This window comes from Ambystoma mexicanum, chromosome 11, assembly GCF_040938575.1.
Source record: "Ambystoma mexicanum isolate Mex_15411 chromosome 11, UKY_AmexF1_1, whole genome shotgun sequence".
Taxonomy (NCBI): Eukaryota; Metazoa; Chordata; class Amphibia; order Caudata; family Ambystomatidae; genus Ambystoma; species Ambystoma mexicanum.
The window spans coordinates 1,165,271,018-1,165,297,178 of NC_090934.1; the positions used below are offsets into that span (position 1 = coordinate 1,165,271,018).

The 26,161-nt window shown below is 47.1% G+C and overlaps 1 protein-coding gene across 11 annotated transcripts in view; it reads right to left on the bottom strand.

The window, feature by feature from the left end:
- Nucleotides 1-26,161, bottom strand: part of TLN2 (talin 2) — a 7,472,684-nt gene that overhangs the window by 1,702,791 nt on the left and 5,743,732 nt on the right. For all 11 annotated transcript variants that reach the window (XM_069624483.1, XM_069624482.1, XM_069624486.1 and 8 more), the window contains one exon: nucleotides 18,978-19,083. In XM_069624483.1, the coding sequence (XP_069480584.1) occupies nucleotides 18,978-19,083 (106 nt within the window). The remainder of the gene's footprint in view (nucleotides 1-18,977; nucleotides 19,084-26,161) is intronic.

Here is a 26,161-nt window from a genome sequence, read left to right on the forward strand (position 1 = left end):
GTGGGCCTTGCTGACCCTGCCTTGCCCTCCTCCTCCTCCTTCTCCTCCGTCTCCCCTGTGCGCCCGGTTGTTGTACCTGTTGTTGTTCGTCGTCTTCTTGTAGTTGTAGCACTTGCAGTGCTATCTGGTCCCCCAGGCCCAACATCGCTAGTCCTGCCGGTAGCATTTTGGAGTGGGAGTGGTTGTGGGAGGGGTTTGGGTCTGCTATATATGTGCTGTCGGCCTGTATGGCCTCCACCTGTGCTGATTGAATGATTCTGTGGCAGATGCTATCCCTTCTGGCCGAGCACGTCCCGCACGTAAGGCTGCATTTGGCCGCATGGCATCTTGGGATTGGAATCATGTATCTAATCCCGATGGCAGTGTGATGTACTTTGACTGATTTTCATGGTATGCTCCCATTGTTACACATGCTATGATTGCAGCCGCTTACATACCTGTGAAGAGTCAGTGGTATGTAGGGCTCGATCGATGGCCGACCCTCATGCAGCACAGTAACGTACTTCACCGACGGGCGTGGCGTCCCATTTGTGATTGCAGCCAGTTAGCATCATGACACACAGCCGCACTACATTGATGTAATTGTGAATGCAAGCGTTCACAGAAGCCTTTTCGACGTAATGTTGCAAGTGAGGAATTCGAAGGCCAGCATTTTGGGTTTTGAAGTAGCGGCGAGGATACGCCCACAGGTCTGGCTGGAAATGTAACGTTCTATTGTAGAATGTCCTTGGGACATGGCCCATAACGAGCAGGCAATGAATGATATGAATTGAATGGGATGCGCAATAGCGTAGTGGACGATAAGGCAGGACGTTCCCAAATCCATCTTGCTTCACAACACTACAGATCCGGCCAGGGGCACAGTGGTTTTTGCGGACTGCATTACGCACAGACGCGATGGAAGTTTCACATATTATGTGAGTGAATATTCATGCGTTTTCATTGCGGGATGAGGGAATGATGAATGGATGCATGGACTGATGATTCCGTTTAGGGTCTGCCATGTACATGGGTTTTTTGATTCACTCCCCTTCCCCTGCGCTATGTGATGCAAGGCTGCCATAGTGGGACATACGTCTATCTGCCCTTGTCGGATCCTCCCTGTCTCGACGCGCCTTCATACACTTGTGTCTAGGCACGTTACTAATCCCATGTCATGGGTTCTATCTTGACGGACGCATGCACAGTAACCGACGTTGCCAATGGTGTATTTAGCTCGATTGATTTCGTTATGATTCGATACTGATTTAGGGGTGTGTATATTCCTTTGGAGTGGGCTAGCATGCATATGGGTGTGAATTTGGTGTGTTGAATGAAGATTGTAATGCATCATGAGTCCCGTAATGCAATCGGTTAATTTGTGTTTCTTTTGGGTGACAGGTATCTCCTGCCCTATTGCAGATGCCATCTCTACGCCACTCCTCCAGATGGTTTTTACTCTCGACTCCTGCAGCTTCGGGTGAATCAGTGGAGCACCATTTCGATCTTATGGGACGATCGCCAATGGGCCACATGCCCTTACGCTGTACTGGTGGCTAGGTGCAACATTTCGGCCTTTCAGCTCGACTAGTGCCTGCCTCATGGGACGGACCTGCGGTTCTTGCCGCTTCCATGTTGCCTTTTGGAACGTTGATGTAGGCCCTGTGTGCCATGATGGTACAGGGCGTCACACAAGTGGAAGCTGGTCAATTATTGCAGATGCAGACCTCGGTGATGATGGTTGTTTTGGTGTTATTTTGCAAATTGCTGTGGGGCCTTTGTCATTTGGATGTGCATTTAAATTGTATTCCGATATTTGTCGTGTTGCGTTGTTCTTTGCAGGTGATGTGGCGATTTTCGCTTTGTGGCGGTATGTATTGCGAGATGATCTGCATTGTGTTCCGCCTTCTGAGTTGAGTTGTGTGGTACAGTACTGGCCGCGTTTGCCTACGTAGCACAGTATGGTCACGGATAGGGGCTGCCATTGTGACTGTTTACATGATGTGCTGTTCAGGGGCGGGGGATTGGCTTTTGGCCGACTGGTGCCTGTCAGCCAGGTCGATTGGTGGAATGATGGGATGTTCAGAATGTGGCTGGTCACAGGTGACTGTGTTTGCGTGCGTTTGTTGGAGGGGGACTGGGGTCATGTCCATTGGAATAGCTTCTGTATTGATGCCATCTGTGCCCTGCAGCTCCCATCGGCCCCTCTTGGGATGAGCCTGGCTGCTCAGTCACTCTGCCAACTTGTGTGGTACATGCTTCTGCTGATGGTTGGTTTGTTTACTGGCATGAGTACAGGGCTGGTGCAATCCCCCTCAGGATGCTGTTTTGGATGTTGCCTTGCGCTGGTGGCAAGCGATGGGGGACTACTGTTGTTTTGTGTCATGTGTTCTTGATTTTCATTTTGATGTATTGTACCTTCACATGCCTGTGCTGCGTCAGTACGGCTATGGTGACATGCCGTACATGGATGCCCACTCACGGGGCGCTTTGAGCCCCTGCATGCTTTTCTACGTTGGCATGCATGGGTGAATTGTGGATTTCACTGGTTGCATAGTGTGAGTACATTGCGCCTGCCAGGAGTTGTGCAATGTGGCCAGGGAGTGGAGTACAGGCACTCAGTGGGCCATTTACGGTTGGTTCACGTTGCCGTATTTCTCGCCATGGCGGAATGGTACTTTACGACGTGCTTGATGGCGTTCAGTACATGTCCGCTAGGGTCAGAATTCGCGTACCGTTGCGCCATGGCGGTGATTCCGGTTTTGCAAGGCGCGCGTGCGCGTACTTGGTGCAGTTAGCGTTGCCGTTCACTGCGGTGTCGCTAATGGCATCGTACTTTACGGTGACGGGTCATGATCGCAACGAGCGGTGTTCGATGGCGGTATTGCATTTCCGCCATCATTTTTCCATTTCCGCAAGGGTCGTAATGAGGCCCAATGAGGCTCTCTGTGAAAAGAATAATATGCTCCACCAACAAGTAGCAATGCAAGAGCGAATCATGAAGACCAGTAAGGCCTTGATAGAGGAACAAAAGGCTCAGATTTTTGCTTATCACCAGGGAATAGGGGCTGAAAGTGTAAAGGAAGAGCGGGACAGAGCAACCCCTGAGCATAACATCAGGACCCCTGTACTCAGGGACTCAAACCCCTTCAATACCATGAACTCTGCCAGCTTCATGTCCACTGGCTCATAAGAACCAGGGGCCATGGGATTGGTAGAATTCATTAGAGTTGGGAAGATGGAACTGACAGATCAGCGCCCCCCAGAAGTTGATGGACGGGCGTCCCTGTACAGATCCCCATAGATCAGGGCTAATATCTCTGACTAGGAAGACTCATATGAGGGGAGAGTCAGGGAACTGGATCCACAAAAATACCGCCTACCAAAAGATCAGTTTGTTAAATTTGGTGGGGAACTCCAGGGGAACTCCAGAGTATCCTGAAGACCTCTATCCAGTTAGGGCAGTGTGGGGGGGAGAGCAGGGGAGAGTCAGAAGCCTCTTCTGAGCACCACAGGAATAGGGAAACTAGGCCCCACATTCTGCAAGCCCTTCTCAAGCTCGCAGAATCAGGGAGTGCCTAGAGGATCAAGAAGCCACCTCCAGTAGCAGTGCCTCTGAGTCTGAGGACGAGTGGACTCAGGTGACTAAAACCAAAAAGGCAAACAAAATTAAGAGAGCTATGCAAAAAGATCTCTTTAAGCAGATCAAGGCCATTATGAGTGCTATAACTCCCTACCATAAAAATGCAAAGTATTCGCTCTGGGAACACCATGATTTATATGAACAGATGATGGGCACTTTTCATCTGAAAGACTGCCAGAATTGCATCCAGTATGTGAAATGGACATTCTCCCCTGAATACTCCAGTTTCTTCACGGCACTGGAGGATCAGAACCACTGAAGATGGTCCACCTGGTATGCAGTGATAACATTGAGGCAAAAATGTCGCCTATACAAAAAATCACGGCAAGAATGCCGGGGTTTGACCCGGTAAAGGTGAACCCTGTTATACCATTTAAATGGAGCGGGGGTTGTGGGGGTGTCCCCCGCTCCTCTTAAATTGTATAATGGGTCCGGGGGTTGCTGGGGTGTCCCCCGCATCCTTTACATGGATTGCAGCGGCAAAACCACAGCATTTTTGCCCCAATATTTTGTAACCACTGCAATTTTTGCTGCGATTTTAACACATGTAACCGGTCCACCTATAGGGCGGCCATCTAAAAACATTTCTCTGCCCATAGAAACCCCCAAGAGGCCCGCAAGGCGGCCTACAATTTGCAGTGCGGGGAAGATAAGGCCCCAAAAGATTTGTGCAAGAGCTCAAACGTGCCTTTGCGCAGACCACCAGGTGGGTGTGCAGAGATACTCGGGAGTTCATCAACACCTTCTTCCATGCACTCCCCAAATATATAATGACCCAGCTGGTGAGGGACTTTCACGAGAAGAGATCGCTGGACTGGGCCATAGAACAGGTGACCCGTATTTATGAGGTACAAAAACCTGTAGATAACAAGAACACAACTAAAAACCCCAAACCAGCCAACACCCCTGCTGCTGCTAAGGTGGCGGCGGTGAAGGTTGCCCGCATTTTAGATCTGGAGATGGGGAGGCCTAAAAATATACCGGTACAAAATCCTTCCAGCCAAAGAACCAGGAGGCCCTCGGGCCAATCCCAGACAGGTGGTAGTCAGGGAGGTAATCCCACAAATGGGACCCCTAACTCCCCTGATTACATTAGCCCCCAATACAAGGGCAACAAACCCATCCTGGGGTATGCGTGGACTCCCCAAGCCCAAGGGGGGGATCCAACCAGGTAGGTACCACCCCAGGAAACTTCCCTACTAACTTTCCCCAAGAGGGCAGTAATCCCCCAAATGCCGGGTTGAGTTCCTTTCCCCGGTACCCTGAAAACTTCAACCTACAGAACAACCCTCCTTTCTTTCCCCACTTTCCTGAGCCCAGACAGCCCAATCCGGCAGAGGGAAGGCCAAGGGTGGAGGGTTACCCCAATTTTCCAAACCGAGGGTACTATCGGAGAAGGGACTGTTACCCTTCCTGTGAATCACCTATGATGGACCAGAGACCCCGTACCAGCCGGAACGGGTGTCTCAACTGGAGCGCCAGGTCCAGAACCTGTCCCAGGATCTGGGTTGCATGTTGAGGGCTCAGCAGAACCCTCAGACAAACATGGCAGCTCAGAACCCCACAAACCAAGGGTCTGGTACTCCAGAACAATGACGGGGAGAGAACCCCGACAACTCACTGGTTCCAAAGGAGGAGACACGGAGGGCATGGGGGTGTAAAGCCTTAAGGGGAGCTTCCTTCCCCACCCATGAAAAGCCCCTGGAAACCCAGGAACCAGAACCAAAATCTCCTGCCCCCGAAAGTCTGCAACCCAAGGAACAGAGGGCAGGTAGAAGAAATAAAGAACCTAGAATGACCCATTTTGTGGAGAAGGTTAGTGTCCTCCAATTTGAAGGAGAGGGGTCCTCAGAGGATTCTGGAAAAAAGATCTTCTCCTTCAGGGACGGGGGAACTCCTCCCAAAGAAAAATGGATCCCAAGAGATCCTTATGAAGACTGGGTGAATGTGGGGACTGAGTTAGAATCACCCATTATTGAACCCCAGAATGATAATTTGGGAAACCTCACTGCCCAAATCTATTCTGATGACTGCCTCCAAAGGGGGGGGGGAGTGGCCCAGAATCAGAACTAGGGGAGCCCAAAACTCCCCCAATATCCAACTGCCACATTTTTCTTGCAGATTCCCAAGCTCCCACACAGAATCAATGCCAAACTACCCCTGTGTCGGAATCAAGAATCAAGAAACTGACCAACCAACTGGCCCAAAATGCACATGATCTCTGCCCCCTTGAGAAGAAGGAGGGAAGATTTGATGCCCCGGCCCAAATACAAGGGCAGTGTACAGTGTCGGCACTGGTGGACACTGGATCCCAAGCAACTCTTCTGTCAAAGAGGGCTTTGATCTGCTGAATTCAGGAAGGGGGAGAGATACCAGATCCCTCTCAGCCTTCTTCCTGGACAACTTCAGAACTTTGATGGGAAGGAAATTCTTCCTGTCAAGTCGCACTCTGTTCTGATTGGGCCAGTGGTGAGACGCACGGCTCACCACTTAGCATGTTTGAGTGACAGCTAGGCTGTTGAATGGGGGTTTTTCTGCATAAAAGCAGGGCCTTTGGGACTGGAACTTCAGAAGTCGCCACAGGACCTAAGAATCCGAAGAGGGAAGAAGCTGACCCATCTGCAACGACGACACCACCAGTGGAGCCCTGCTGCAACAAACTCACCACTTTCCCAACTACAAGAGAAGATCTTCTGCTGGATGAGTCTTCTTCCTCTGAGCTGGTGGGTCCAACCAGTTCGCCCTTTTTGCCTTCCAAAGATGTCTCTTGGTCAAATCACCTGTGCCAAGCACCCCGGCAGCCGGATAGCCAAGCTTCACCACTTTGACCGCGAATAAAAGGAACGCACCTTTTATCGACGAACACCGCGGCTGGTTCCATCCCTGTGCAGTGCAACGACTCCACGTTTCCTCCTCGACGAGATTTTCTCTTCCCCTGGTCGAAACAATGAACTGCAACCACTGCCAGGAACAACTGCCACCGCTGGAGCTTCCTCTCTCTTTAAGTACTGTGTCCTGCCTGGCCTCCCTTTCTTCGGTTTGCCCAAGGTGACTCTTAAATCCTTGGCTTTCCAACTGGGTTGGGCCCAGACCTTCTAACTTTACCTTCTTGAATCGCCCCAACCTCTTCTGAACATTCTGCAAAGACTTTTTAGTGTATTTTAAACCGTGTGATCCTGGGCACATTTCGCTTTGTTCCATTTAAAGTGGGTCTGGCCTATGAACTTTGGCTCTACAGTGTAAACTGCCTTTCTTCTCTTGCTGAGAACTCCTAAAAGTGTTGGGATCTGTTTTATTTCTATGCCCTGCCTTTTTCTCTCCCTTTAACTTAACTATTGGAGTGCCATCTAGGTTACACGCTCACATCTGTTTTAACAAATCGTGGTGTTTTAACTCTGACTTGTCTAATAGTTATCAAGGGAGGTGTGTATACTTTACCTGACTGTGTTTTAACTTGCTTTTGATTTAGAGTGCTAGAATATTGCCTAAAGTGTGTTTTAAATAAATAAGTATATACTTTTTATACAAAGCTCTGGTCAGTGTTTGTTTGCTCTACAGTGTTTTTAGCCCTATTGTGTATACCCTATATACTGCCCTACTCTTCTTGAGAGAAGTCTGACTGCTCAGCCATAGCTACCAGGTAAATCTGGGTGGTACAGACTGCTACCAATTGGGTTTACTGCTTACTCCTGTAGTCTTAATCTTTTTGCAGTGGTCCCCAAGGGAACTGCACAGGATTCTGAATAACACTGGTGTACAGCGGTGGGATTTGTATTGAGTATACATTTTAGAGTGCTTCTGATACTTTAGTGCAACTAACCACAAAGCTTAACACTGTAAAAGCTATTTTTTTAACAAGTCACCTATGGAAAGTTACAGCCAGGAGTCCCTTTCTGCAAAAACTGCTGATTGTTTAAGAGTTCTTTGTAGACATAAGGATCTTCCTGTAAAAGGCAAGAAAATGGAATTTATAGAAAGATTGTTAGAGAATCAAAGCCTGCGTAGTGGTTCAGAGGAGCCAACCTTCCCAGCAAATGGAAACCACAGTCATGAGGATGATATGAATCAAAGTAATGATAGTATTGTTGTATAGTTAGAAGAGGAAGAGGAAACAAATGTAACTGTTCCCACTGGCCCTCTGCCTGCTCTAGCACATCAGCCTGTGTCTACTGGACCTTTGTCAGGACCCACATTAAGTCTTGCATTCATTGAACTGGAAAAATGAGACTTGAATTAGAGTTCAAAAGAATTAGTGCCCAATCTGAACAAAAGCACCAAGAACTAAGGCTCAGAGAAATGGAGCTCAAGCATGAGCTAGAGATGAAGAAATTGTCTGTTGAAAATACTTCTCTCCCTGGATCCTCTAGGAGTTCCAGTCCCAAAAGACCCCGGATGCCTAAAGAGATTGTGGGTATGTATGAACCTAAGTTGGATGTGTTAGATTGGTTGGCTATGTTTGAGTATAATCATGGGCTCCAGGACATCTCAGGGAATCAGTTGCATCCTTGGTTGTTCTCTAGGCTCCCCCCTGTTGCATCTGATGTGGTAATGGAGTTGGGGGACGTGGATAGAATGGACTATGAATGTGTGAAGCTAGCTTTAATAGCTAGATTTGGGAAGATCCCTACCCAGTACCTTAAGAGGTTTAGGACCCTCAAAAAGCATGATGGTACCCCTTGGGCTACCTGGGTGAGTGAAAGTTTGAAGAACTTAGAGGGATGGATTAAGGGTTACAGAGTGAACACTTATGAGGGAATGAGAAATCGTATGATGTTGTAGTCAATTTATGTTGCCTGCTCTCCTGAGCTCAGAAAGCACTTAGCTGATTCAAAGGAAATAGATCCTAGAAAACTAGCTAAGGCTGCTGACTTGTGGGTGGCCAAAAGGGCTACTCACAAGGATTCAGGGGTCACTCAGAAAAAGGATGAGGGAAAGCAGCCACCAAAAGTGAATCCAGAGAATTCTAATACCTCCCATACCAAAGAGGGCCACAAACAACAAAATAACCGGGGTAAGCCACCAGGGAAACCCCATTAGGCTAGTGTACCTTCTGGTCACAAACCAGAAGGAGGTCGGAACAAGCCACAATTCCAGAGAGCATTTGGAACATGCCATCTCTGTGGGGCAACTGACCACATCAAAGGAGATCCCAGATGTAAGGGTAAACCTGCAGGGATCAGCACAGTCGCCTTAACCTTCACTCCTGAGGAGGAAGTACAAGTGGCTAGTGCTCACTTTGAAGTCTTTGCTGAAGACCCTTTGAATCTTCAAGCAAGTGTATCATTAGAGCCTATGGGTCTGGTTAGCAACCAGAATAGGGAAATCTATGACTCCCTACCAGCAAACTCTAAACTATATTACATGGACAGTGTTCTTGTGAATGGCCAGGATACTCCTGGCAGGAGAGACACAGGGGCTATTAGAACAGTAGTGGATGAAAGCTTTTTCAAACCTGAGTATGTGGCTAAGGCACCCAAAGGTCCCACTAGAAATTCTAGAGGCCCTGTCCAGATGGTTCCTATTCTACCAGCCCTCATTCAGTGTAATAACATGACAGTGAGGATTTCTGTCAGTGTTAAGACTGAGGTACCTGGGAGAGTCCTGTTGGGGAATGATCTAAAAACTCTAGGAATAGTATCCAGTACCCCCAGGCCTCCCATTATGGAGACACAGAACCTAACCAAATTGGCTAGAGAGGCCACCTTAAGGGACCACTCTAAACCTGTGGGAACCTCTACTGAGAACCCCACTACAAGCCCTGGTGTTAGTGAGTTGACCTCTAACCCAGGCAAACTTCAGGCTGAAATGTTAGGGAAATGGGAGCCCGAACCAAGCTCCATCATTGTTCCTCCAGTTTTAGAGTCTCTGACTCCCCCTGCTTCTGGGGAAGAGGTGGATAGACCAACTGGACCCCCACAAAGGCCTAAGAGAACTGGTAATTTTCAGTGCTGGTGGAAAACCAGGAAAGAACAATCTAAGGCCAAAAACCTTCAGACGGTTGGACTTTCTACTGAAGACTGCAACTCAAATCCTAGTATTGGGAGGGAAACTCCTACCGTAGGTGAGGTAAGATCTAAGAGAAATGGGAAGCAGGTACAATGCCTAAACCCAACCCCTCCAACCAAGAGGCCTGAGATCCAACCTGCTCCCAACAGAGAGGTGGTGAGGAACCTTGGAGGCCCCTCTAGATCTAACAGCATCCTTTATAAGGACTCCTTGAAAAAGCCTAACACAGGTTCAGAAGTTGTACCAAATTCTGAGGGACTGGTCAACCAGATCCCCTATAGAGTTAACAAGGAAGATGTTCCTCAAAGGGTTTGTAGGTCATATAGCTTACAAAGGAAAACCTTTGATTTATCCATTGAACACAGGTCAGGGTGTCCCCACCAAAATGCTTATGGTCTCTCTAGGATGTTTATAACCGACTAGAGGTATGAGATTCATCCAAGAGTGGATTCAATCCTCCTGTCCCTTAGTCTGGGGGGGGGCGAGTGTTAGGGAGAATTCTCTTATAAGGCTAATTTCCCAAACCTAGTGAGTCACCCAGCATCTTTGCTGGATTTTTTGGGTTTGTTTTTTTCTCCTGCTAAGAGTGAGACCCTTTTCCTCCCACTCTTAGGCATGATTTGAGGTATGTCTTTGACTTTGTATGTGTTAGGGAGAATTATCTGCAAAGGCTAATTTCCCGAACCAAGTGAGTCCCCCAGCAGCTTTGCTGGATTTTTTGGGGTTTATTTTTTTCTCCTGCTAAGAGTGAGACTCTTTTTCTCCCACTCTTAGACATGATTTGAGGTGTTCCTTTGACTTTGAATGTGTTTTATGGGTTATGGGGTCCTTTACCCCATAGGGCTTCATGTGTTTTTGGTATGTAGGTTACACAGCACCCTCCGTGCCGTAACCCAGGGGTGTCATAGTGACCCTCAAACATAGACTCCATACCCTGGGACTGACTACTGTCTCCCAGGGCATGTAAAGTCACCATTGGCTTTACTAGTCCCAAATTATGAACAGAAACCAGTACAAACCATCATATTGTGGACGTACTGGTTGGGGCAATTCGATTGCCCCGGGATATGTTGTTTGAGGGGGCATGTCTCCGTTCCCCTGATCGAGTTTTGGCTGGTAGCAGTGGATACTACTTTTTATATTCGACCGCAAATATTTTCCTATGGGATTTTCCCATTGTTCGAGACTACCACTTTTTAATATAGCCTCGAACATACCGCCGGTTTATTAAATTAATAATAAATCTCGGTTCCAAAATGACGTTTGTGTTTGCTTCTGTGACTCCAACACAAGTCGAGCCCTTTGTTCCACTTTTTGGCGGGCTTCTCCACAGAAGCCTCCAAAAGTGGTGCCACTCTGTCTGGGTACCACAGGAGTGTGGGAGGGGGTTTAGGCACCCTGAAATGAGTTGCCTTGTGTGATTGGCCCCAGTGGTGAGCCGCCCGGCTCACCACTTAGCATGTTTGATTGACAGCTAGGCTGAATGAATGGGGGTTTGCTGCATAAAAGCAGGGCTTTGGGGACTGGAACTTAAAAGTCGCCACAGGACCTAAAGAATCCAAAGAGGGAGAAGCTGAGCCGACCTGCCACGACGACACCACCGGTGGAGCCCTGCTGAACCGTCTCACCACTTTTCCCGACGAAAGAGGAGATCTCCAGCCCGGAGAGTCTTCTTCCTTTGACTGGTGGGGATAACCAGTTTGCCCGTCTTTTTCGCCTTCCCGGATCATCTCTTGGCCGCCTTGCCTGTGCCAAGCACCCCGGCAACCGGGATACCATGGTTTTTCCACCACTGCGAATAAAAGGGTCATACCTTTTAACCGGAGAACTCTGCGGCTGGTTTATTCCCGGGCAGTGCAACGACCTTCAGCTTTCCTCCACATCGAGACCATCTCTTCCTCTGGACGACGCCGTGACTTGCACCTGCTGCCAGGAACAACTGCCCCCGCTGCAGGATCCTCTCCACTTTGAAGGTACTGTGTCTGCCTGGCCTCCCTCACAACGGTCTGCGTGGGGTGACTCTTAAAGCTTCCACCTACCACTTGCGTTGGCCCTAGGCTGGCTAACTGAACTTTTCTGAGCTGACTTAATTCTTTTCTGAACTCCCTGCAAGACTTTTCAAGACTTTTAAACTGTGTGATCTTGGGCGCATTGGTGCTCTGTTCTCTCAAAGAGGGAGCCTAGCCTCTGAACTTTTTTGCTCACAAGTAGACTTGACTTTCCTGCCTTGCTGGGTGCTTCTAAAGTATTGTGTTGTGTGCTTTTCCTAATTTCTGCCTTTTCCCTCCCTTTTTCTTAACTTATTGGAGTGCCATCTTTAGTTAAGCGCTCACCTCTGTCTGGAAATAAGTGGTGTTAACTAAGAGTTGTCTAATAAGGAATAAGGGGTGTACATATAGTAATAGTGACTGTGTGTTGAATTTACTTACCTCTTTTTGTGCTAGTGTAAATTACAAGTGTCTTTAAATAAATAATGATATACTTTTACAACAAAGCTCTGGTCAGTGTTTGCTTGTACTACTGTGTCTCTGTACCTATTGTGTATACTCTGCATACTGCCTAACTCATCTTGAGAGAAGGTCTGTGCAGTGGGGGTAGGCCAGTCTTATACTGCTTGTACATTACTGGGTAGAGGCTGTATCCTCCCTCCACCTACTTCATGTCCAAGGTAAACCACTGAGCATTGTCCAATCTGGCATTTACTAGCCTTTAGGGTCAAGTGTGCTTTCTGAAGAGCCTGTAGCACAATCCCGAGGTGTTTCACATGGTCTTCCCAGGTGGCGCTGAAAACTGCTATATCATCCAGATATGCAAGACAGAATTCATCCAACCCATTCAACACATGATTCACAAGCCTCTGGAAAGTGGCAGGTGCATTCTTCAACCCGAACGGCATTACCCTGAATTGGTAAAGGCCGTCTGGAGTGGAAAACGCTGTCTTCTCCTTGGCATGTTCTGCTAAGGCTATTTGCCAATAGCCCTCAGTGAGGTCAAACGTGCTGAGGTACTTGGAGGCACCCAAGGTATCCACCAGCTCATCTGTTCGAGGCAAGGGGTGTGCATCTGTCTTGGTGACAGCATTCAGAGCCCTTTAATCCACACAGAACCTCAACTCAGAAGTACCTGCGTTTGGAACCAATACCACTGGGCTGGACCAAGGACTACTAGCGGGTTCAATCACCCCAATATCCAACATTTTGTTGACCTCTGTCTTAATGTAAGACCTTACTTTGTCTGACATTCTGTATCCCCTACATTTGGTAGGAACACTGTCTCCTGTGTCAATGTCATGTTTGCACCAGGGTGTCAAACTAGGGCTGTGAGAACAAGGGGGAAAACTGCCTAAGCACATTGTTCATCTCTGCTTGCTGATCAGAAGTCAGGTGAGGGGCCACTTGGACACCGTCAATGGAGCTGTCTGAAGGTCTGCCCTGGAACAGGTCAGGGAGAGGTTCATACTCCTCTTCCTTAACATCTGAAGCCAGTAGCAGTGCAGTGATTTCAACTATTGGGATGAAAGCCTTCAGTCTATTTACATGGAACACTTTTGGAGCCTGTCCAGCCCTTCCAAGGTCCACTAAATAGCTGACCTCACCCAGTGACTGCACCACTGTGTAAGGGCCTGACCATTTGTCCTGCAAAGCTCTAGGCCTTATAGGAGTCATGATCAGGACTTTCTGACCAGGTGTGAAAGTGATGAGGGACACCTTCTGGTCATACCAATGTTTCACCAGTGCTTGCCCTTCCTTCAGCTTCTCACTAGCCAGACCCATCAGGAGTACCATCCTTTTTCTGAGCCCCAGCACATCGTCCACTACATTGGTAGTAATAGGGGGAGTGGGCATCTCCCATCCATCCTTGACTATGGCCAAGGGTCCCCTTACACGGTGACCAAACAGAAGTTCAAAGGGGCTGAAGCCGACACCCTCTTGTGGTACCTCTCTGTAGGCAAACAGTAAGCACAGTAACAGAAGATCCCATTTTCATCTTTGGGGTTCTCCCAGTGCCCCAATCATGCTTTTCAAGGTTCTGTTAAACCTCTCGACAAGACTATTTGTCTGTGGGTGGTATGCAGATGAAAACTTATAGTTGACACCACATTCCTTCCACATGGCCTGCATATACTTTGTCATAAAGTCGCTGCCCCTATCAGACAAAACTTCTTTAGGGAAGCCAACCCTAGTAAATATGACAAGTAAGCTTTTGCAACATAATTGGCAGTTACAGTCTTCAATGGGATGGCCTCAGGATACCTAGTGGCATGGTCGACCAGCACCAGGATAAACCTATTGCCTGAGGATGTTTGGTGGTCAAGGGGACCAACAATGTCGATCCCTACCCTCTCAAATGGTACACCCACAACAGGGAATGGTACCAATGGAACTTGGATTGTTGAGCCACTCTTACCAGATAACTGGCAGGTGGCACAACTCCTGCAGTGACTTTCTACTTGCACCCCCATCTTGGGCCAGTAGATGTGCATGGATAACCTTTGCTTGGTTCTCTTGAATCGAAGGTGATCAGCAAGGGGCACTTCATGCACCAGCTGCAGGAGGAAGGGTCTTACAGCAAGGGGAACCACCATCCTCCTATGGTCTCCTTCTGTAGACTCTGTAGGCTCACTGTAAAGGAGCCCACCTTCCCAATAAATCCTATGTGTCCCAGGAGGTTCACCCTCAAGCTGGGCACAGGCCTGTCTCCTTAGGCCTTACAGAGATGGGCACTCATGTTGGCCCTTACTGAATTCTTCCCTGTCAGGACCACCTTCTACTAATAAGTCTTTTAGTTCAGGATGGTCATTGGGGTCAAATACTTCAGGTAACACCACTTCCTCGTCAGGTTCTGGTGTTTGTTCAACTACCTCCACCTCAGTGGTAGGTGATTTAGGGGTATATTTTCTTTCCTTCTTTTGGTTTTTCTGACTCCTTTAGCCTTGGGTTTCCCCTTTGGCTTGGGCATTGCAGTGGTCTTGGCCAGTGCTGCCCTTGTTTGAGACCTTGTGCAGGGTCTTTCGGCTGTATCTCCCACAAGCCCTAAAGCTCTGAGATCATTGCCCAGCAAGACCTTTCCTGGGACACTCCTCTGTATGTTCACTGGAATCCTGACTGCTGTACCATTGATAGTAAGATTTACAGGTATTACTGGGAACATGAGAGGTGGGCCATCAGCCAACTTAGTGGGTAACAGAGGAGCTCTGACAACTTCCTCTGGGTCTACCAAGGTAGAATCCACTACAGTTCGACTACACCCACTATCCCTAAGAGCAGGAGTATCTACTCCATAGATCAGCACACTGTCTTTAAAGTAGTGCTTGGTATTATCTGGAATCCTAGCATAAGCCTCTGAGACTTTAGGCTCCCAGTAACCCAGGGAAACTAAAACTACCTCAGCTTCTATCCCACTCGGGAAGGAGTCCAAGGAGAAGGATGCCCCTGTAATCTCTTCTTCCTCATAGGAGGAGAAGGCCAGATTAGCAGAGTGGACCCCCAAGGTTTTGACCTTACATCTGGGGTCCCCCTTCACATGGTCTCTTGCTCCACAAGCAAAACAAGATCGACTGGGTCTGTTTACATAAGGAGACTTACTATAACCAGAGTTCTGTTTTGGAGGATAACCTCCACTACCCTGTGAGTTCTCTTCTGACTTACCCTTATTTTTCTTTTTTTTTTGGCCCTTCCGGGAGGAAGTTTTATCAGATCCCCCACCCTCTTTATCTTTTGGCTTTTTCCCCTCCTCCTGCTTACCAGGATGACTCTTGTCCTTATGTGACACTCTATGTGACACCCACAAATCTGCTGCTATGGCTAGCTTCTTAGGATCTATCTCCTTTGAATGTGCCAAATGCTGCTTAAGCTCAGGGGACCAAGATGCAAAAATATGTTCAAGCATGACAAGACATATCATACCCTCAAAGATGGAGATCTTATAACCTCTACCGCAGCCAGTCAAGTTTTTTAAGGATTCAGTCACTTAAGATACGCAAGTACTTGCTTCTTTCTTTTTGTACTCTCTGAATCTCATTAAGTATTGGACAGGAGTCTTTCCAAACTTTAAGATGAGAGTTTGCTTCAACATTGCAAAATCTGCTCTCTCAGCATTTGACATTTCCATAATTGCACTGCAGCCAGCCGGAATGGGGCAGTCTGCTAAGTAACCAGGCAATTTTATCAGCATTGCCAACCTGTTGAACTTCACATGCATACTCAAAAGTATTCAGCCAGTCCATAATGTCATTCTTTTCATCATACACACTGATCATATCTTTAGGAAACCTTGGATGAGAGGAGGACCTAGACCCATGTCCAGGACCCTTGGATCCATTGGAAATGTGAAGCTTGGCCAGTTCCAACTGGTGATCCGTGTCCTTCTGTTTTTCTGCCTGCTCTATCTTCAGCTTGGCCATGTTAATTTCAAGCTCCTTCTGCCTAAACAACAGTTCGTGCTTCTTGAATTCAAGCATGGCCTCAGCATCAGCACTGGCAGAGGAAACATTGGACATCAAATCCTCTAAATCCTCATGGGTCCCATTGATAAGTGCAGCAACAGACCTGTCAGATCTGCCGGTGAGAGCAGCCCCACCACCTTCTGAAATGTTTCAGGAGCTATGGCATCAAGTTGTGACTCTTGCCATTCCATGATTCTTTGACTCATTTCCATTGGTGTGCATTGAGCAGGTAAACACCTCTCAGCACACATCTTTCTTAATGTTGCAGATTTAGAAACATTTAAGGTTAACAAGGTACTTGTTTCCATTTTGTTAGATAGGTCTATGGCCTTTTTCAGTTATGCTACAACAATTCACTATGTGTCCTGGGTAGGAATAACTCAAAATGCCTTCACTAGTGTGCAACACTGGATACCTTCAGTCCTATCCCACCGCTGTACACCAATTGTTTAAAATGGATTTCTGAACTCTGGTGGGCAGATGTTAAGAAGGCCAGCCTAGTTTCTTGGAACAGGGTAACCTCTGGACAAGCCAGACCAATCAAGGTAGCTATGGTAGGCGGTCAAGACTAAGTCTCAGGAGCGGTGAAGGTAACTGAAAGACCTCAATGAGCACACAGAGCAAGGACACTTACAAATTACTCCCAGACAGGTGTTATATCAAAAATATAGACACATTTATTACAAGGCCTTTGTAACTCAGACCATAGAAAAAGAATCACAGCAATACTAATTAAACCAACACAACACAATCAATACAAGATATATACAAGACCATTGGGGTCTAAAGGGTTAAATGCACGAAATATGTCCACAACCTAGATGGGGAGAAAATAGGCAGTGCAGATAGTCTTTAGGCCCCTTCGACATCGACAACACACCTAACTAAGAGGCAGTCCAAACCCTAAGAAGAGGGAAGCTGTATTCTCAATAGTACATGTAGTGCAGGGGCACGCTATTGTTCCAATGGGCAAAACAGGGCTCTTCAGGGGTCTCTAGCAGCTCAGGAAGGTGGATGAGGTGATGAAGAATAAGTTCCCACTATTCAGGGAGGACCTCCACTTGAAGGCAGTTCCAGAGTGCGGGATGGAGTCGCTAGTTCACACTAGCAGTGGAAAGGAGAGGGACCCCCAGGGGCCACTCGTGCGCATTAATGCATGGTGGTGCTAGGGTGCTAGGGACCACCGGTTAAGGTTAGGGTTACTCACCAGCCCCAGGCGCTCTCCGGACCAACCTTCCCCAGTCGAGTCCACTTTGATTGTGGGTTCTACTGTGGCAATATGACGGCTCTGCGGCTTTCAGTTTCGAAGATACAGTGAGGATTCCCAAATGGGACAGTGGCGATTTCTACACTCCGGATGGATGAATCGACCCAGTTTCACTGCAGCAGGCTTCAGGGGCAAGAGGGTCACAAATGCAGCGCACCTGCAAAGGTCGTTACCGCGGCAGGGCAACACGGTAACTGCGTATGCTCCGGTCCTGGCGCACTCATCTCACTTCAGACCTGGGAATGCCAAGTGTACGAAATTCGGTGTGAGGGTGCCGCGGACAGAGAGCTAGCAGTATACCAAGTTTCGAGGGCCTCCTCGAAATGACAGCGGAGACAGAGCAAAGGTTGTGCGTAAACTGGTCAGCCCACTGGTTGGCCCAGGGACACCTCCGAGATGGCTTACTTGCAGACCTTCTAGAACGACCAGATGCAGAGGGTTCCCACGGGACAACAGTGGGCTCAGGGTGCCAAACCTTCCAGCGGTTCACCAGCGTTCCTCGACTCAACTTCTTAGTTTCAGGATGCTTGGATCCTATCCTTCGTTCAGTGAGAACTCCAGAGATCGACATGGTATGGGTGTTTTTGGCCTCCTCTTATCCAAAGTTCCTTTCTCGCCAAAACGAAGAGGACCCAAAGGGAGATCAGCTCACAAACACACACTCCATACATGGACCAATCACAGACCACGGTGGTCCCAGGCATTCACAGCACTCCAGACTCTCTGGCACCCAGGATGTGTATTGAGGACAGACACCGCAGCCCACACCTTGGAGGCAAACACACAAGGCATGCAGAAGCCAGCGAAAGCTTGGCGTTTCGCGGGAAACTGCATGTCCAAACAAGGACTGACCCGTGTCGGCTCAACCTGGGGAAGGCACAGGGGCAAGATGGCCAAAGGACAGGACAAAGAACCTCATGGCATGGCCATTTTGGAGTCAGGCTACCTATTCATGCCAAACGCGGTTAACATGGCAGGAAAGGGTTAAAAATAATGCAAAATATAAGCTGCCACCAGCCCTGTCCATGACACATCTGCACATCTCCAAAAATGTCCTACAACAGTGTCTAGGGTCTTTGTAATTGACTATGAGACCCAAGTGCAAAGTACTGTAAGGTATATTGGGTACTTGTTACATGTAGCACAAAAGTTGCAACATTAGAAAAGGACTAAGGGAAACAAAGTCTACCAGTACTGACTGTCTTAAGGGCATGTCAGTTTCCCCATAAAAAGTGAGCGAAAGCCCAGAGGAGTGCAGCTGAAGGCTGTGCTTCTTTGGCAAAGTCAGTCTATCGTGTCTAAATAGCAGCAAAAAGTCTGGGGCTGTACAACTGGAGGGAAAATTGCATATAAAATACAATCTTTCCTAACAGAAGGTGTCCATTAGAAAAGCATAATTTAAAAGGATGATAATGCCAAATCCCCTATGGTTTTTCCACCTTCTTGTATGACCTGTAATATTACAATACCAACCCAGCAATACAGACACAAAGAAACACACCAAACTGTAGAATAGAAGATCTACCAAAGAATGTCCCGTTCTCGGGCATAGTATCCCCTATCAGGGCCTGACAAATTTCAGATGTGATGATAAAAGACTGATAAAAAACACCAAAAGTAGCAGGTAGTAGATGTACCTTTCATGGATTCTGTTGTCTGGATGAGCTCTGTAACAGCAGCAGCAACTCGCTTGGAGAAGCCTGCCAGTTGGTGTTTCAATTCAGGGGTCGGTTTCTGAAGAACCTATAGAAACAGATGGGGAGAACGTTTACAACCAGTACAAAACAAACAGTATCTACTTGTAATTAATGCAGACCAAAAAAAAAGTAATGCACAAAGACAATCGACCTCTGTAAGTGTTAGGCGGTAATTCAGTAGTAAATCCGCCAAAAATCGGCCCTAACAAATTACTGTTACTGCCACTTGGTCAGGGGGAATTTCCGCCTGATTACAAGTGGTTGTGTTGGTGTAATTCCCCATTTATTTTGGGTCCATTGGACCCAATGGGGCTTTTTTTGCAGAATTACTGCAGCGGAATTACCGCTGCAGTAATTCGGCCAATTCTGTTGATTTTTTGGCATTGAATGGGAACATTTACCTCCAGGGTTTTACACTCAAAACACAACCTCATAATTTGGCATAGTGGTAAAATTGGCAGTAACTCAGTTACCGCCAATTTTACCACTTACCGCCCAACTCGTAATGAGGCTGAATATATTTAGGCAAGAAAGCATGGAGGGGCAATAAAGGCAGATTGCCAAATGTAATAGGCCAGGAGAAAGAGGTGGCATTTAACAAGGGCTGGAGAATGTTACCACCTAGTAAGGCATGCCACTACAGGAATAAATACCACTAGCACCTCAGGATAAGATCGAGGACCTTACAGTCCTCTGTTTTTTTCTGACAAAAGAAACAACCTCCAGAGCGTGCAAAGCTTTTGCCTAAAAGAAATAACTACAAACACAATGGCCACGATGGAGGAACAAGCTACTTACCTCTTACTAATGTTTTTCTGATGGATTAGCCCTTTCTCCCATCGATTACTCATCTTAGCTATATCTTTTTTAGCAACAACTACCTTCGGGAATCTTTTTCAGTCATAAATCAGGGGCAGGGTTCGGTTCTGCGTCTTCTCCACTGGGCATCGCTGCGCGCCTCTCATGTCTGACATAACATCCGAGCCAGTATATATGAGCCAGCAGCGCCTCAACCCCACTTCTGCTCTTTTCCCTAGCACTCAACAGCTGTTGGACCATGGAGAAACTGGTTTATGTGCTTTCTGCTAAGAGGGGCACTTTAGGAGGCGGGTGAGAAGGAGGAGGAGAGCATTCCCAATAAAGCGTGATGACTGCAAGAGAAATAGGAACTGAAGCTATGGGGTGCGGTGTTCCCTATATAAAGGCTCGACCCATTCACTTCCAGAACCAATGAGTGGAATGAAGAGGACCAGTGTCAATACACACCCCTGGCAAGAAGTTTTCTGGCACCAGCTGTTGTGTTCCAAAATGTATCTAAAATGAGGAATCTGTAGGAAGATACGATCCATTAACATGAACTGATCTGTTTTTTTGGAAGATCACATTCACCAACGCAGGCTTCCTCCACGCATCCATAACAAGGGCAGTCACAGCCATGTTAAAAGAAAAGCAGGGTCACTCTAGGAGGCCCTGTCCCAGAATTGGCTGTTAAAGTAACTGGACCATAGGTGTCAGGGCTGCAGGCAGCTACAGAGAATCAAGCACCTTGGTCCTTTGAAAGGAAGTATGCTGCTTCCCATATGGGTTTGCTTACAAAATGCCTATCGCCAGTGAGGTGTCCAATCACTGGAATCCTTTAAGCCAGACACCAAATCAGCCAGGTGAACGCACAAGCATTCCTACCGGAGAGATGGGGTGAGGGAGTTGGGAGGACCCTAGTTCCTGAACCCCCTATTTGTGCCAAAGTATGGATCATGCTCCCACTGTCAGTCAACCAATGCTGTACACCCATGATTGTGGCCAGTATTGTGTTTGTTTAATTTCAGAACCACAAGTACCATCAAGCAATGTAGTGATAGAAACATCCACTGAACAGTGGAATGAAGACGCCGACCCAGATACCAAGGCTGGATCTCCACGCCGGTAAAACTCCAGATAACTTTGTATGAAAACACAAACAGTTCATTTTCATGTTGCTTCTTTGTACAATTAATGTGTATGCTACCAGAATTCCTAGACGGAAGAACACCCTTTCCCTGTGCAGGGGTTCCTGTCCCAAGGTCAGAGGTGGTGAGCCGCCTATCTAATAGGGAGAGCGAAAGGAGAGCTGTCCCTGCTTCTACAATGTATACCCGTTTTAAGTGCCTTCCATTGGTTAAAAAGAGGGGGGAGCTGAACCAAGTCTATTTTGCTTCCATGGACATTTCGTGGAGGAAGTATTTACTTAGGGGACTGAGGCCCTGTAGTTATTTTATTCACCTTCCAAGAAGTGTGTACACGGTAGGTAGACCGAATGTTACTGTGTGGTTCAGCCCAGCAATAAAAGATTCTATGTGAATCAATCATTATCAATCACAATATACTAAAATGTATATATGCTACTCATCCAAAAGGTTGTGTTCCATGTGAACTCCTCTTAAGTATGCTTGTATCGAAACCTGCCCTCCAGTTGGTCTCAGTTCTTTCCCCTCCCAGCCATCTCCTTCCATGGAAAGTATTTTATAATAATAAGTCCTTCACTAATCTTGTGCCTAATTGTGTCACTCCTTTTCTTATGACTGGCAAGATCCACCCTTAGTCTTGTGACTGGAAGAGGGAGCGGGAAACTCACTACTAATCTTGTGGAGCTGCATTTCATTTTTGGAACATATCTTTTGAAGTGAATGCACTAGTTTAATAAAAGGTCAATAGAATCTACACATCAGGACGAATGATTCAAGGTGCTTTATGTCTCTGCAAGATGTATATTCACGGAGATAGCAAGTTTTTCATGGTTTTGTACATTTTTTATCACTATAAACCAGACAGATTTGTATCTGCTAAATGAACCCTTTTTTTATTTACAAAACACTATCTCAAGTTCCTTTTAATCTACTATATTATTGGTTTGAAATGCAAACTGGGAACATTTCTGTTCAATTTAAGAAGTGTATGTAACAAATGCCAATTTCAACCACAAGATGTCAATGTTGGTACATAGAAATGAGCTCTTCCCCACACTATTGATTAATAAAGCTTACACGTCCGTGACTTCCAGTTAAAATCTTGTGATCAGGCCTGGAAAACTAGCTTAAACAAGAGGAGACAGGTGAATCTTACTGTGGCCAAAACAACCCATGATCTGTTTTATGACACATATTCCTGAGGTTGGGGCTAACCTCTTCAAGGTAAATCTATTTTTCCTAGATTCACAACCCTTCTCAAACTAATAACATGCATTGTTATTTGAAGTAATGGTACCTAGAATGGTGCTTCATTTCTTCATTTATACTTTGGATTATTTTAGTTAAATAAAGTACATTGCAAGATTCAATGGTTGAAAACAAAAGGTTATTTTAAAATTCTTAAGTGCATTCTTCTGCTAACAACATTAGGAATATGACACTGTGGTGATGTACTCCTGTAATTGTTTATTTATTTAAAGCTCCCAAAAAATTTTCTAGGGTCTGCTGAGTTATTTCACTCATAATCACACTCCAAATGAAAGGGCCTTTTTCCTTTTGGATGTGGCAAAGTTCCAATTTCACAGTAGAGTTCTCTGTATGTCCTTGGGATCAACAACAAAGTCTCTGAACACAATGCATTAAAAGGGCCTTTAAATGTTTACTATTTGTGGAATTCTATTCTACTTTGTTGGAAAATGTCTCTCAGGCGTGTAGGGGATCATTTGCATCACACAGGTGCACTTTTTATCATGGTAGTGAGTAAAAGGCAGAAATCTGCGATAAACCAAGCTCTTTTGAGTAATGCCTCTCTCGCTCTATACCGAAGTAGTCTTCATGTTGTCACTTTAATTTAGGAAAAAGATTTTCAGCTCCATATTTTCTGACATATTCCCCCTCCCGGAATTGCGGCATCCAGGAGAAGGACAAAGGTTCAGGGATCATCTTGAAAAAATATATTCTTTATTTTCTGACATGGGGTCCACATCAGCCTCTAAAGAGGATCATTTGACAGGCCTCAGCTCATCTACATCGAGGTTGGATTGTATCTTGCTTTTTCAGGTAGGTATATTCGGATCTCCACCCATTTTCCTTCATTGGAACATGCAATTCACACCATTTCTCACACCCTTTCTAGGTGGATTTTAATTGTTTGCTATTCATTAAAGAGAGGGGTGGAAAGGCTGATTCGTAATAACATAGTAATAGAGTTTTATTATACAGTTTTCTTAATTCCATATCCTACCCTATTCGTTACACAATACTCTAAATTTACATTTATTTAAACAACTTTATAAACATTATACAGACACTCATTCTTTCAGTCCAAGCCTTCATACTCATCTTTGTACGCACATTCCTTTCCATGGTCAGAATTAATTTGATCAGGAGGAGGAACTGATTCCTCAATTCAATGAAGAGCACTCTGAGGGTGTCAAGCTTTTAGCTGTTTTTTTTCCCCAAATCTTTTTATTGAGTTTTGTATATACAAGCTTAAACATGAAGCATATCAAGGCATTTCTTGGAGCTTACATGGGATCAAGAAATAGAAAAGAAAGAACCAACATCATAAAGGAAAATAGAACTTAGGAACTTAGGAACTTGAAATAACAGAAATGTCTTTGGGGGAGGAGGTCGAGTGAGGCGAGGGCAGACAGGGCGAATTAGGGGTTCCACTTTTGTTTGATCTGAGGGGAGCATCACCATCCAAGGGGCAAGACGTTTTCCACACAAGGGGCAAGGGTGTTAGTAGCTAGTACCAGATCGATCCTCGAGTACCCTTTGTGGACGTGTGAAAAGGATGTATAGTCTCTCGCGCCCTGGTTCCAGAATCTCCACATGTCGATGGTTTCGGCAATAATTGGGAGTAGCTTACGGAGAAACTGGCCTTGCTCTTTATTGGGACTGTAGATGGCGAGTAGTGTGATAGGCAATTCCACCAGGAGGCTCCTTAGGAGCAGGTAGTGCCCTTCTGGGTCCCTTTTTACCGTGACCTGAGTTAGCAGCAGGTTGCCAGTCAGTAAGATGGCAACACCTCTTTTCTTTTGATTTGTCGAGGCGAAGTAACGTTTCGGGTAGGGCCGGAAGTTTATCCGCTTCTCATTCGGCTCTATGAGGTGGGTTTCCTGGAGGCATACTATGTCGGAGTCAAGCTGGGCAAGTCTGTGTTCCCCTAGTTTTTGCTTCCATGGGGCATTGAGACCAGGCACATTCCAGGTCGTTATTGTGAGTGTTTTATCTTGGCAACCCATCAGGTGGCTATATGGCAGAGTGATCCGGAGTCTCCCCTGTGAATGGCATTACCTCGCCTTGTCTGATTTTCTTCTGTTGTGTTTCCCCCCTTCTGGCTTTCCCCCTTACTCCCAGCCCACCCCCACCTCCTCCATCTTTCCCCCCTGCCAAAGAATAACAATCTTCCGGACCAGCCTTCAGCCAACAGGGCAGGCGGACAGACCAACACTCCAACTCAGATGGAGGTAACAGTGCCTCTTATTTTTCCAGTGAAGTAGAATCGGGCTGTGGCTCGGGCTGCTCCAGCTTCCGAGGCCTCTTGAGTGCCTATGGGTGTGAGAATTCCTTGGACTCCTCCTGATGTTGCAGTGGGAAGAGGTGGCCATGACAGCAGACACTGCGGACTACGGAGCTTTCGGAGCTTTTGGTATTCTCTATACAATTGTGGAGCCACCCATTTTATGTATGTTATAAAATTGCTGGAAGCCAAGGGGCTCGGTGGAACTAGCTGCCCCGGAGGGTGAGTTCCTTGCTCAGCGGTTGTTGTTTTTCTTGTTCTTGGTGGGGGGGCCCAGAGTCTACAGCGCCTTTCAACTCGGGTCCAGGGATTTAAGGGCCTCCGTCGGCCCTCCTCTCCCTCGTGTGTGGATTTATGGGGTTCATCTGGCTCCTTTTCAGGGTTCATGAAGCCCTCCGCTTCTTTTGGGGAGAGGATGTGTCTGGTTTTGCCTTCCTACGCGAAGGAGAGGGCTGTGGGGAAACCCCAGCGGTAGGCAACCTTTCTTTCACGTAGCCACTCCGTCATTGGTTTCAAGGCTTTTATCTTTGCTAGGGTGATTGCTGCAAGGTCCTGGTACAGGGATTTTGTGGCATCTCGGAAGTGCATGCGGACTGAACCTCTGGCCTCGCGCATAATCTCTTCTTTGATTTTATAGAAGTGGATCCTAACTAGGACGTCTGGAGGGGAGGCTGTACTTTGCTTTGCTCTTGTTCGGTGGACCCTGTCAAGTTCTAGCGGGGCTCCGTCCGGCAGGGTTAGGATGAATCGGAAAAGATCATTGACGTAGACCCCCAGTTCTTCATCGGGGATGGTAGAGGGGATTCCTCACAGGCATATATTATAGCGCCTGGATCTGTTTTCCGCATCTTCTTGTTTGAGCTCTAGGACCTTGCATCTGGCTTCAAGTGCCGCCAGTCTGTCCGCCCCCTGCCCAATTTCAAAATTTTGTTCGAACAGGGTGGTTTCTATTTCTTCTGTTCTCGTTTCGATTTCCCCCACCCACTTGTCTAAGGTGGAGATCTTGCCTTTCAATTCTTCTGTCCCTTTTTGGTATTCCTTGGTGATGGCGGCTAGTAGATCTTGAAGATCACCTTTCGTGACTGCTTGCACCGAATGTTCAGGGTTGGGTTCTATATGTGGGCTCGGGGTTATGTCTTCATTGCATTCTCCTCTCTTTGGTTTGTCCACCATGGTGGCCAACAGCAGTGTGGTGATGTCAGTCTGCTTCGTCGATCTGGGGACTCTGGACATTCTGTGTAGCGGGTTATGGGGTTGTCCCTGGGGAGGGCTCGGGACTCTAGTGTTCTGAACTGGTCCAAGTTTCCCTTTTTATAGGCCTTAGTGGACTTCTCCGACTGTGCCAGTGCTAGATTAGGCCTCCACTGTTTTTATGAAGGTGTAGGGCTAGCGGGGTCTCCGGAGATGGGTGGCCGCTTCTGGGAAAGTGCAACAGCCGTCAGTCCCCCAGCAACTACAGAGCGACAAGAGATGGAGAAGCAGGTCGGGCCCCCTCGGTCTTTCAGGGCCAGAATGTTGCTTTAGGAGAGCCCAGGACCAGCGTAAGTGGGAGGGACCCCCGTGCCCCCCGAGGATCTCAGATGTGCTTCCAGCACGCCTCTGAGTAGAGAAGGACCTGGAAAGGAGGTGCTGAGTGGTTCTTGAGACGGGGG